General features: G+C 40.3%; 1 protein-coding gene across 1 annotated transcript in view; it reads left to right on the plus strand.

The window, feature by feature from the left end:
- Nucleotides 1–379: 379 nt before the first annotated feature.
- Nucleotides 380–12,622, plus strand: part of APBB1IP (amyloid beta precursor protein binding family B member 1 interacting protein) — a gene marked incomplete at both ends in the record, with an annotated part of 53,581 nt that continues 41,338 nt past the window's right edge. Inside the window, 3 exons of the mRNA XM_082015548.1 lie at nucleotides 380–451; nucleotides 3,732–3,819; nucleotides 5,601–5,893. Of these exons, the coding sequence (XP_081871674.1) occupies nucleotides 380–451; nucleotides 3,732–3,819; nucleotides 5,601–5,893 (453 nt within the window). The remainder of the gene's footprint in view (nucleotides 452–3,731; nucleotides 3,820–5,600; nucleotides 5,894–12,622) is intronic.

Here is a 12,622-nt window from a genome sequence, read left to right on the forward strand (position 1 = left end):
AGCATTAAGGAATTTCTCAACCTCAAACTTTGTTTCCCTCTCCATGTCTCGCTAGCTACATTTCTATGATGTTTAAGATATAACCAGGGTTTATTAGCTAGTGACTTCCTATGAAATGTACATAATACAGGGAGGGTTTTGGAACTCCTAATAAGTGTAGAGCCCAACTGTGTGTTTAAGCATATGCAGGATTGAGATTCTGATCTGTTAGTAGTTATTCCTAAACAATGGATGGAGGTTTTTGCAAGTCATGAACAGTTGTTTTAAAGTTAACTGGGAACACAATATAAAATAACATTGCATATCCTCTGTTTTTCATCATTGCTGGCTTTGAAATGAACTTGTGGTGATTCCTTGTCTGTGGATATTTTTCTTTCAGATGGAGCAAACATGTGATGATATAGATGAAATGTTCAGCAATTTACTTGGGGAGATGGACATGCTGACCCAGGTAAATAAATCTTTTTTTTCCATCAAGATTAGAAAAATAGCTATTATGTGTTAGAGAAAAGAGGCAACTTTTCTACATTTTTCATGTACCTCCACTCTGAATAAATATAGATACATTATTCTGAAAAACCTTCAGCTAAATTTCTTTGCTTGACATTTAAAACACGTGGCCTGAAGAATAAGGTCATATCAGTGCAGGCTAGATTATTAAAGAGAGCTAACTGCTTATGAAAGACACTTTCTCCAAAAAAACAAATAAGCAGTTTAAATTCCGCTAGACTCAGTCCGAAGAAATTGAAAGATTCTGTCAAAACAGGAAGAGTTTGAGTCAGAATTTTCAGGTATGAATACTTTGTGTACTTTGGTAAGTGGGATGTAGCCTGAGTGTCAAATGTAAACTTTGGAAATGAAAGCAACATTTTGAATATATGCATAAGAGTAATCTTTAGATATGGCAAAATACTAAGTTACAGCTAGGGTGGCATATAAGAATTTATTATAGAGACCTTATTGCCAGTGCAGAATACACTCTTGAGGGGAAACTGTAAAACAGCATAAGCCTATTTCTAAACCTATAGTCATGGAATACATCCTGCAAAACCTGATGAAAGGAGAATTTTTGTTTCTAAAACAACTCCACAAAGTCAATAAATTTGTTGTATTTTAATAAATGCATGCTTGAAAGCACTTGAGCTGTCATCTTGGATTCTGTGTGAGTTTGCTTACAAGCCTCTGTTCTGAGGGGTTATTCTTCTTTGTGAATCCCAGTGCTTGCCAAATTAAATACCAATAATTCTGAGCCACAGAATAGGAATTGTGCTTAAACTGTGTGGAAGCGAAGACTTCACATGGCTTTCTCAGCTGTCAAATCACAATACTTTGCCCCTTGGTAGCCTTTCTGCTTTTTAAGGGCTTTTTATAACCATGCATATTTATTTTTTATATATATGTGTATATAAAGACGGGGATTTTAGGGTAATTTAATTTCATTATTATGCCTTGAAAATTAGTAAAAAGACTGCTTGTGATTAATTTTACCTCCTCAGATTGGACACAGCACTGTTACCAGTGCAGGCGAGGGGAAGAGAGTGAGTGAGTGAGTGAGCCTCTTCTCTCTCCCCTCATGAGTGCAGTACTGGATGGGATGAGAAGTGTTTCTAGGATAGAGTCAGACTTCTCCTCCTCCTCTCTAAAGTGCTGGCGTCACCTCTTACCTCAACATTGTATGGGAGGAGGAGACAGGCATGTCTGAAAGCCTGAAGACTTTCAGTTAAGCAACTTGCATCTGTTAATTCCTTTACACTCTTAATTTCCAAAATGGGACTATAGATAGTTTTTCACCCTTTTTCACCTGTTTGTCTGTTCCTCAAGTAAGCGTAAGTGATGGAAGCACACAGAGATGCCTCCACATTGCAAAACAAGGCTGAAAAATAAATGCAAATTCAGAATTGGGCTTTTCTTCTATTTCTATTTACTTAATTTTAAACTTTTTCTTAGCATTTTTATTGTTTTCTCTTTAATTTCCCTTTGCATGTACTTTCTTTTTTTTTCCCCGCACTATTATGGTCATTATGAGATGTTGCGTTTTCTTGCTAGATTAGTAATGGAAATATTTCCTTTATGGCCTTACAGTCTGTTTCATCAATACATTTTGTGCCCTCCCTTTTTCTCTTTTATTATTGGGCACTGTAAAACTATCTTATGTGCTTCATTTCTCACTCTTCCCCTATTTATACCATGTCTATTTTTATGAGAGTGAGTATTAACACAGAAACAATGTTTAAAACTATCACTGCTTTGGTTTCCAGCTCTGTATAACTTCAGAAGAAACCAAGATGTTCTGGGTGGGAAATAGGTGAAAAGACCTGCCAAGAAAAACATTTGCATTAATTTTCATGGAAAATGCCTCAGTTTCAGGCAACTGTAAGAAATGTAAATGCCTCTGGTACAAATTGAGTATGAGCACCAGTAGACAAACATCTCACAGGGGTGTATAAACAAGGGTATAGCTTGTAGGATATACAAAGTAATCCTTCCATTCTGCACAGCATTGGTAAGTTCTCAACAGGGAAACTGTATCCAGTGTTAGCACTGCACTTTGAGGAGAAGGAGGGATGACTGGAGAAAACCTGGAGGAAAGCAATCAGAATCATGAAAGAAACATGACCTATAAAAAAAAGATTGCACAGGGGTTATTTAGTCTAGAGAAGAGGAGACTGATAAAAATCTTAAAATACACCAAAGGCAGCATCTGAGCATAAAGAAATATGTCGTTCCTCGTGTCCACAGAGAGTGGGACAACAGGGAATGGTCCTCAGCTGCAGGAAAGGAAGTTTAGGTTGAGCGTCACAAGCAAGGTTTGATGTCAGGATTAGTGATCTTGATAGTGAAGCAGTGCAACAGATCGCCAGAGGTGATACAGAATTTATCTAATAGGAAGCTTTTTAAATCAGGTTAGGTATACGTTTTTCAGGTATGACCCAGGTATAACTGCCCTGCCTTAGGACAGGTGCATGGTCTAGACAGACCCTTGAAATTCCTCCCAGTCTTGTCTACAGTGTTTGCTTATTAGAGCTGTCACCTTCCTCACTGTGGAAGGGAGAATTTATCTTTTTTCTCCACTGTACACTCTTTTCCTAACTTGTGAAGCATTAGTTCTCTGCTTGCTTCCTAAACAACAAGCCACAAACTAAGAATTCTCTATTTAACTGTGCAGATTTGCAGTTTATGTTGCAAACGGCAGCGTGTTTCATTTGTTGTGCTTGGATTATTTTTTTTTTTTTGCAAATGGCATGAGAAAACAACAGTTAAGTTACATTTATATTAGTAAATAAAGCACTCTAGAGCAAATGGCACTATGTAGCTCAAATGTGTACACAGCTAAACTCTTTCAACACCTTCCCCTCAGCCCGCTTCAGAAAAACCATTAAAACCTAAAAATCAGTCTGGTTTTGTCCACTGTCCCTATTAGAAACGGCCCTACCCTCTGCTGTTCCCCACATCACTCTTGTGTTGCCTGACAAGAGTTGCAGTTGGCATAGGTAAACATTGTATTGCATGCAAACCATTAAACCCTTGGCATGACTGTGAGACGGTGCTTGAACCTGGCCCTATTTAGTTTACCATAACCTATTTAGTTTAGGCATAATCCCAGAAACTAGCAGGTTCCTTGAAGAAGAATCGATTTCGTTAGAAAAATTCAGGTAATTGATTTACAAATGTTCATGTCTGTAATAAATTGTTATGTCATCAGACACCTGTTTTTTTCTTCTACCTTACAGAGTTTAGGAGTGGAGACTGTACAACCTCCCTCCCCCAAAGTGTCCAACAATGAATTTAGCTTTACAGTTGGCTTTAAAGATTTAAATGGTAAGTAGCTGAATGGACTCTTTCATGCTTTTTATGCTTATTTAAAATACCTCACAGCAACAAATAAGAAGAAAAACTTCAAACACCCTTGATAAAACAAACAAACAAACAAACCCCAAAACAAAACCAAATGTTTTGCTGGAGTGGGAGGTATATTTGTGTGTCTCAATTTAGGAAACTTCAAATGGGCCAAATTTTTTTTAAAGAGACATTGCTTAGTTTTATATAGGAGTCAGACTTTTAAAAATGTCTGAATGTAGAGGAAAACAAAAGTGAGAAGTCCCCCAAATTACTTTCTAAAATGCAACCTATTTAATGTAAAGGTTTAACTTAATAGAAGACGGAGTTCCTCAGTGTGAGGTCAGAACTGCATAAGCATTTTTGTCCAGTGGAAGTTCCAGCTTCAACTGCTTCCACTTTACATTGCTTATTCTCATTCTGGTTTGCACTGTCATTTTTGCATGTACAGCTGCTTGTTGAGCCTGTGTGACAAACCAAATGAGCTAATTTATCCAAGTGTAAAAAAAAAAAAGAATGCTACCTTTGGTTTTGTTTATGGTTTTTTTCTTTTTACTGGGGGGTAGTTGTTTTCATTTGCCTGAGTTGGTTTTAACCCAGAATCAGTTCATTATTAAGCTACATGATGCCTCTACCAGCAAGTAGGTAGAGGTATATAAATAGAAGAGATCATAAGCCACCTTTCCCCACTGAAAAGAAAAGCTTATGAAAATACTCTATTAGCATAACAGGTAAAGCAGAGTAAACAGAGACATTCTGGTGACATGTTCACACTTAGTCTGATGAATGATCTATTCTTTGTTGGACTATATTAGCATTTTTGAGTATCTAGTTCAGCGCTCTCCATCCGTTTCCAAAATCCCACTTAATCTTTCCGAATTTCTGATTTATTTTTTTTTTAAACTAGACTTTTCAAAGAGATTTAAACCACTGAATATGTTGGTTGTTAAAGAATCTTTCTCTTCTAGAAAGTTAAATCATCCTACAGGATGTTATTCCACAGGATCTCTTGTACCATAGCTAGTTCAAACAACCAAAGAAGAAATTGCATATGAACTTCCAGTATAGGATTTTATCTTACACTCTGACAGTGTAGAAGGCAGAAAGCAAAACTTACAGTATCTCTATCTGGTTCATAAGATGCTTTTGAAAAAGACTGTCTTGCTTGTTCTTTTGCTTAATCCTCAAAACCCTACATATTACATGAGGTATGTCACAGATGTTGCTAACACAATTCCTGGTGTGCCACAAATGATACCATACAATTTTGTGTGTCTTAGAACTTTCTGATTCTGCTTCATGTTAATTTTGGAGTTGTAGAATAGTAGTAATATATGAAGATATTCTTGGTCTAGACCTCAGTATACACGGTTTGTTGTGTGCTACACTAAAACCTGTTAAGCCTTTATGTATGTACTTAATTTAAGGTAAGTAAGTAAACTAATGGGAGCTAATGGAATTTCTTCCATCCATATCACAAAGCATGTGCCCAGAAACCTTGCTGGATCAGGGCCAGTGAAGCTTCCTGTCCTGTTTAATTTGTATTCATAGAGTTCCTTGTACTCTGAACTTCAGTATGACCAGATTAATGGCTAGTCCTAAAACACATTTGTTTTCTTGAACCCATTTAAAATGTTGTTTCCTTTCCCATAACCCTTATATCTTACTGTAAACATGCCTTCTGCAATTTAATCTCCACTGAACTGGAAACATAGTGTTTTGCATTGCACTCACTCTGACACATTTTGTGGTTTTCTTTACAGAATCCCTAAGTGCCTTAGAGGACAAAGACCTGGATGCTTTAATGGCTGATCTTGTAGCAGACATAAATGATGTTGAACAGAGAACTTTACAAGCCCAGAAAACTACTTCTGGCAACCAGCAAAGTACGGTCAAGCAGCCTTCAACAGGCTTGGATAGTGACGTTTATTCTAAAGCAAGTCCCTATGTAACCATTACCAGACAGTTTGGGGATGACTTGCCCCCTCCACCTCCAGACCCTGATTTAGACCTTCCACCACCACCACCACCACCTCCTCCTGAGCCACTCACCCAGGTGAGCCTGGATGGAATCTTGTTCTAAGCGTTCAATAGTTCTTGTAATTTTGCATGTGGTATTTGGCATTGGAACAACAGTGGATGTCCCAGGTAGAAACATCTTGCGAAGGTTCTGCAGTGATGAAGCATGTGTGAACTGTGGAGTGAGAGTTTTCTATTATTGTGGGCGTAGCAATTTCTGCCTGTTCCTTGACCTATTGTCCATTCCTTTGCCTTTGTAATCATCATTTTTATAGCCCAAGACAGGCATAAATCATTGCAAATGGTTTGCTGTAACACAAAACTTGTCACTGATTTTTTTTAATAAGCTAACTAATTAGTTAATAACTTCTCATAGAGAGCTTGGCTTTGACATCAGTGCAAAGCACAGTCAAAGATCCCACCATTTTGTGAAGATGTTACTGTGTTTGTTCTTTGCAGTGTGTGCTGCTGGTACTGATGAGATGGTTCTGTGGATGTTTCCCTGATCCATCCCTGGCCTAACAATAGGAAAAACTCTTCAGTTATGTAAAACTCAACATTTGTTAGGAGACTGGGTGCAAGGCTGAGCAAAAGAAGTGCCTGTTCTAATCCCAACAGAGCATCACTCTGCTTCTTTTGGTCTTGTCTTTGAAAGAAAGTAATGAAGACCATCTGCATTATGAGACAAATGCTCTTTACTTAGGAGGTGCCAAAGTTACCAGTAGGTGCAATGTATAAACAATTGGCTTACTTGCACACTAAGATTTCAGACTTATAACAACCTCTTCCACGTTTGAGTTTTTTGCAGATCTGTTTTAGCAACTGAAATTAAACATATTTCCAGTAGAACCATTAGAAGCTCATTTCTTTGGCATGAAGTTGTGGAAAGGGAGATAACGTAAGAATTCTGCCCTGTCGCAGCATGCATTAGAAGAGTGATGCAGCCCAAAACCCATGAATCTGAAATCATGAAAGATCTAAAAATATCTCTTTCAGTATTCATATGCATAGTGACTATGACAGAGAGGAGATGTTTACATTCAGGGAATGGAAGGATTTTAGGGAACATGAAAAGTGCTCTATCAGCCCATGTAGAACTGTACCGGTCACTTTTGCTTAAAATCATGGGCAATTCATTGCAGTTTAAAAGCCCACACAAACTGAGTATGAATCACCTCAACATCACTGCTGCCTCTGTGTTTAGCATCATACAGCAAACGTATTTAGCAAAAGGAATGGAAGATTTGGTGGGAAGAGGACCTTTCTGATTATACAAAAAGTGATTCAGTGGATGAAGCTTCATTTGGTGTGTGGGACCTTTTAGTGCTTTTTGAAGAGTGAAAGTTGTAAACATGGGAGGAATGTCGCCATTTTTCTGTATCTCAAAGATAATATTTAACTTACTATCTTAAAGGAATATGAACATTTGCAAAACCAGCAGCTAGATGGCTTCAGAAGCTCAAGTCTTTTATTTAACTAGTATAATTGATATAGAAAAGATGCTATCAAGATAAGTTCTGTCCATTGTCCTACAAATGTGTCCCCATCTTGATTTAGACTCATGACCTTTAAGGAAGTACCAAGCTTCTAAATAGTCTGGTTTGGAAGCTGAGGAAGTACGGTCTGGAAAGGTAGCCGGTTAGGTGGGCTGAGACTGGCTAAACTGCCAGACTCAAGGGGTAGTAATCAATGGTTTGCTGGCTGGTAACAAGTGGGATCAACACTGGGGCTTGTATTCTTTAACATTTTCATCTGTGATGTGAATGAAGACATAAAAAATAATTTGCAGATATGCTGAAGATGTTTCTAATTAAGTGCACTGGCTGACGGGATGAATGACAGAACTTCAATGCAGGTGGACCTTGAGAAACATGAGGACTGGGCCACTAAAACCCTCAGAAATCCAGCTACGTACAAGGTCCTGCAACTGGGGTGGGTTAACCCCATGCATTTGTACAGTTTGGGAGGTGACAGGCTGAGCAGCAGCCCTGCTGAAAAGGAGATGGCATCTTGGTGGGTGCCACATTGAGTAAGAACCATGACTGTAAGGTTATCTCAGTATGGGAAACTGGCCTGTGTTGGGAGGAGCATGGCCAACAGACTGAGGGAGCCGTTATTTTCTCTTGGAACTGGTGAAGCCGCACCTGGAATATTGCACCCCATTCTGGATGTGGAGATGCTGGAGAGTGTCAGCAGACAGCTACTGGGATGGCCGAGGAGCATGGAGTGATCAGGGGCCAGTGAAGATAGGCTGAGGGAGCTGAGTTTGCTTAGCCTGACAGAGGAGGCTGGGGAGTGATCTAATGACAATCTAAAAATACCAGAAGGGTAACTACAAAGCTGGTGGAGCCAAATTCTTCCATGGCAGTGTTAAGTCACATAACAAGAGGCAAGAGCTACGTGTTGTATCTTTGTAGTTTTGAACAGGACATTAGGAAAACCACCTCCTTTTCAGGTGGTGGTGTAGCATTGGAACAGGTGGCCCAGAGAGATCACAGATTCTCTTTCTTTGGAGTTTTTCCAAACTTTGCCAGGCAAAATCATGGCTGATCTGATCTAGTGTTGGTGACAGTCCTGCTTTGGGCAGTGACCCAGACTACGGACCTCCAGATCTCTCTTCCAACCAGTGCTTTTATGATGCTATATTCTAAAGCTCACTGAATATCAACAGTGCTGCACAGTTCCTTCCCTTGAGTCTTGTACTGAGCTAATTCTCTATTATCTGGCATTCTGAATTACCTAAGAGTCAAATAAGATTTCAGAGTGAAAAGAGGATATAGTTGCTAAACACAACTGGAATTCTGTGTGCAAAAATGTAGCTGGAAGTCACTTCTGTCTCCCCCAATTAAAATGTTCCTCTGAGATTGTGTGCCTAGTTAAATTTCTAGCAGTATTTTCAAGTCTCTTTCCAGATGCAGCAAGAGGACAGAGAAGGATGGGAACAGGAGGTAGAGGCATTTCTAAAGAATCTGTCTGCAGTAGTTGATTTCCTCATTAAAGCACTAGTTCTGCTTTCTCCTGCAGCCCTTCCTTCATTTTCTGATACAGGTTGTATTCAAATACTGATAGGATACCCATTGTGTGACTTACTGTCCACAAAATTGCCTACAGAGCTATTACACAAGTTGCACTGTGAATGATGGAGGTAATAACCATTTAAAATTAATATCAAAAGAATTGATTTCAAATTAGAATTTACTGTCTTAGTATTTGCTTTGATGTGGCATTTCTACTTAGTAAAATGAAATGCAACTGTGAATGAAATGCAGCTGTGAATGGAATGTATTTTGTTTCATCAAAATTCATGTTCCTGTTAGCCAGGATTCTCGGTCAGTGGTTCTTGAGCCAGTCAAGGCTGACATTTTGTTTAACACTTCTGGTTGTCTGTAGTCAAATAAGAATAGTGTTAATTATTCTCAATGCACCTGTGATACTAAGACTCTATTCTCTAACCCTTAAGTGTGCCAAAATTAAGAAGTACAGCCTTTCTTTCAGGGAAGCATAGGGCTGTTTGATAAGTTTCTATCAACTCTGATGTTTCTTTTTAAAACTGTCTTTATACTAAATAAGGCTTCTACATTTTCTATTATATTATCAAGATTACTTTTATGTGCTTCCATTTGAAGAGCCAGAAAACGTGGTGGTGATACTGTAGTGGGAAAACAAATCTTTCAGCCTGTCAAAGCATTTCTTTAACACTGCTAAAATTTTGCATCTGATAGCTTATTTACTTCTCATTATTTCCTTTTTCTACATTAAGAGAGACAGAGGTTATGAAAACATGAAGGCTCTCAGGTAGAGCTCTGTTGCACAGATTTGTACAATGTGTGAAACTCTGTTCAACACAGGTTGCATGCAAGTGAAGCCTGAGTTATACTTGCCTAAAACTTTCAGCAGAAAGCCTGCCCACACCACACTCAACCACTTTGGTTACGATGCTTTTCCTGCTTCCTGCAGAGAAGTGTTTTGAGATCTCCTTCTATGACCAGGTGACCCGCCTAGTGGATGAGGGAAAGACTGTGGATGCTGTCTACCTGGACTTCAGTAAAGCGTTTGACAGCGTCTCCCACAGCATTCTCCTGGAGAAACTGGCGGCTCGTGGCTTAGACAGGTTTACTCTTCGCTGGGTGAGGAACTGGCTGGATGGCTGAGCCCAGAGAGTTGTGGTGAACGATGTTAAATCCGGCTGGCGGCCGGTCACACGCGGTGTTCCCCAGGGCTCAGTTCTGGGGCCGGTCTTGTTCAATATCTTTATAGATGATCTGGATGAGGGAATTGAGTGCTCCCTCAGTAAATTTGCAGATGACACCAAGCTGGGTGGGAGTGTTGATCTGGTGGAGGGTAGGAGGGCTCTGCAGAGGGATCTGGACAGGCTGGATCGATGGGCAGAGGTCAACTGTATGAGGTTTAATAAGGCCAAGTGCAGGGTCCTGCACTTTGGCCACAACAAGCCCATGCAACACTACAGGCTTGGGGAGGAGTGGCTAGAGAGCAGCCCGGCGGAAAGGGACCTGGGGGTGCTGGTTGACAGCCGGCTGAACATGAGTCGGCAGTGTGCCCAGGTAGCCAAGGCGGCCAACAGCGTCCTGGCCTGTATCAGAAATAGTGTGTCCAGCAGGAGTAGGGAAGTGATCGTGCCCCTGTACTCGGCACTGGTGAGGCCGCACTTTGAATCCTGTGTTCAGTTTTGCGCCCCTCACTACAAGAAGGATGTTGAGGTGCTAGAGCGTGTCCAGAGAAGGGCAACGAAACTGGTGAGGGGTCTGGAGCACAAGTCTTATGGGGAGCGGCTGAGGGAACTGGGGTTGTTCAGTCTGGAGAAGAGGAGGCTGAGGGGAGACCTTATGGCTCTCTACAACTACCTGAAAGGGGGTTGTGGCGATGAGGGTGTTGGTCTCTTCTCCCAAGTAACTAGCGATAGGACAAGAGGAAATGGCCTCAAGTTGCACCAGGGGAGGTTTAGATTGGATATTAGGAAAAATTTCTTCACTGGGAGAGTGGTCAGGCATTGGAACAGGCTGCCCAGGGAGGTGGTGGAGTCGCCATCTCTGGAAGTGTTCAAAAAACGTGTGGATGTGGCACTTCAGGACATGGTTTAGGGAACATGGTGGCGCTGGATTAATGGTTGGACTTGATGATCTTGAAGGTCCTTTCCAACCTAGTGATTCTGTGATTCTGTGATATGGTAAGGGGAGGGCCATAGTGTGAGAGGCCGCGTGGTCTTCCCTCCATAGAACAGTCAGCCTTACTGCAAAAGCCACTTTTGTCCAAGAGCTTCTGTTCAACTACAGAAGCTCTTTTTGTATTCTCAAAGTTAAGCATCTCTCAGCTGCAGCAATGCAAAGTTCCATACCTGTGGAGGAAAAAAAAGACGTTTTTTAACCAGTTGCCTGGGATTTATAGTGGAGAATTTGACAACAGCAAACATGGTTAAAGCCATCGCTTTCAGGTTGCACACCTCACCTTGTATTTTTGACATCCTAAAGGATGCTAGTATCCAGGGGAAACAGTGATAAAACAAAAGATCTTCAGTTCAGTGGGAGGGATGTCAGTCAGGAGTACTTTAGTTATGGTTGAATCTGCCTCAAAGCTTGGGAATAATATGGTAACATTCTTAGCTCTTTATTTGCTATGATTCTGTGATATCTCTCTAAGAAGGGAGTGGTGGCAATGTTAGTTATATTAGTTAGGCCTAGTTTCTTGCAAGTGCATCTCCCATGAGTTATAGCCGTCCTGGGTTTCCCTTTGTCCAAAGATCACTAAAATTATGATATTAAGGTAGAAAATGGAGGTTGAAGGTAACACAGTGAAAAATCTTGTGTGGAAGCAGGGCAGGAACTTTTTTCCATAGTCATTGCCTGGAAGTTGGGTGTGCCTGTGAGTACCATAGCACAAAATCCTACCCCTTTAAAACAAAGGGAACTGTGAAAGTGAGAATGAGCAACAGGGACAGTAAAAATCATCAAAGAGGCAAGAAAGCAAAGACAAGACCGTTTTCAATAGGGGGAGCATGGATTTAAAGTTGGAAAGAATCAGAAACCTCCAGTAGTACTAACAGTTTAAGACAGCCCCAGGAACAAGTTAATTGCTGTCCAAAACGTACTTTTCCAACTTTGTATGTTACTGGGGAGACTACTCAAAGATAGATGGCAAAAAGAAACAGTCACAGTCTATACACCAGTCTCAGAGGAAATAGTAGGCGTTGGTATCTGGTATGCGTGCCTAAAACTCTCAGCAGCTGGGGATCCACAGTCTCCTTGGATAACAAACTTCACTGATAATAAGAGGGAGGCATGATATTGATACAACTACTTTGTAAAGGAAGAGCCAGGTGATACTGAGATTTTTAGGAATCTTACTGGGGCATTCAGCAATTACAAGCTGAACTTGAGTTAGATCCAACTGTGTGTGTGTTAATATGAATAGGTCCATTACTAGAATAAAAAGCCATGACATAATCCAGTTTAAGGAGGTATTCCTTTCAGTAAGTATGAATGCAGTAAGAGCTTATATGTGGCAAATGAAAGAATGAAAGCAAACTAATGTACTTAACAGGAAGTGTAAAACTGTAAGTGGCATAATCGCAAACCAAGTTTTCAGTAAGATCCTAACCCTATTGAGAGGCCATTTTTCATCCAAGCAGCTGCATCCACTGCTGTTTCCTTCAGGCTAGATCTTCCTTCATCTTCTCTTTTGTATCAGTTGTAACCCATATGGAAACATAGAAGAGTCCAGTTTTCAGGCATTCCTGTAGCATTTGAGGACC

The sequence above is a fragment of the Phaethon aethereus genome, assembly GCF_964289735.1.
Source record: "Phaethon aethereus genome assembly, chromosome: 2".
NCBI classification, from domain to species: domain Eukaryota; kingdom Metazoa; phylum Chordata; class Aves; order Phaethontiformes; family Phaethontidae; genus Phaethon; species Phaethon aethereus.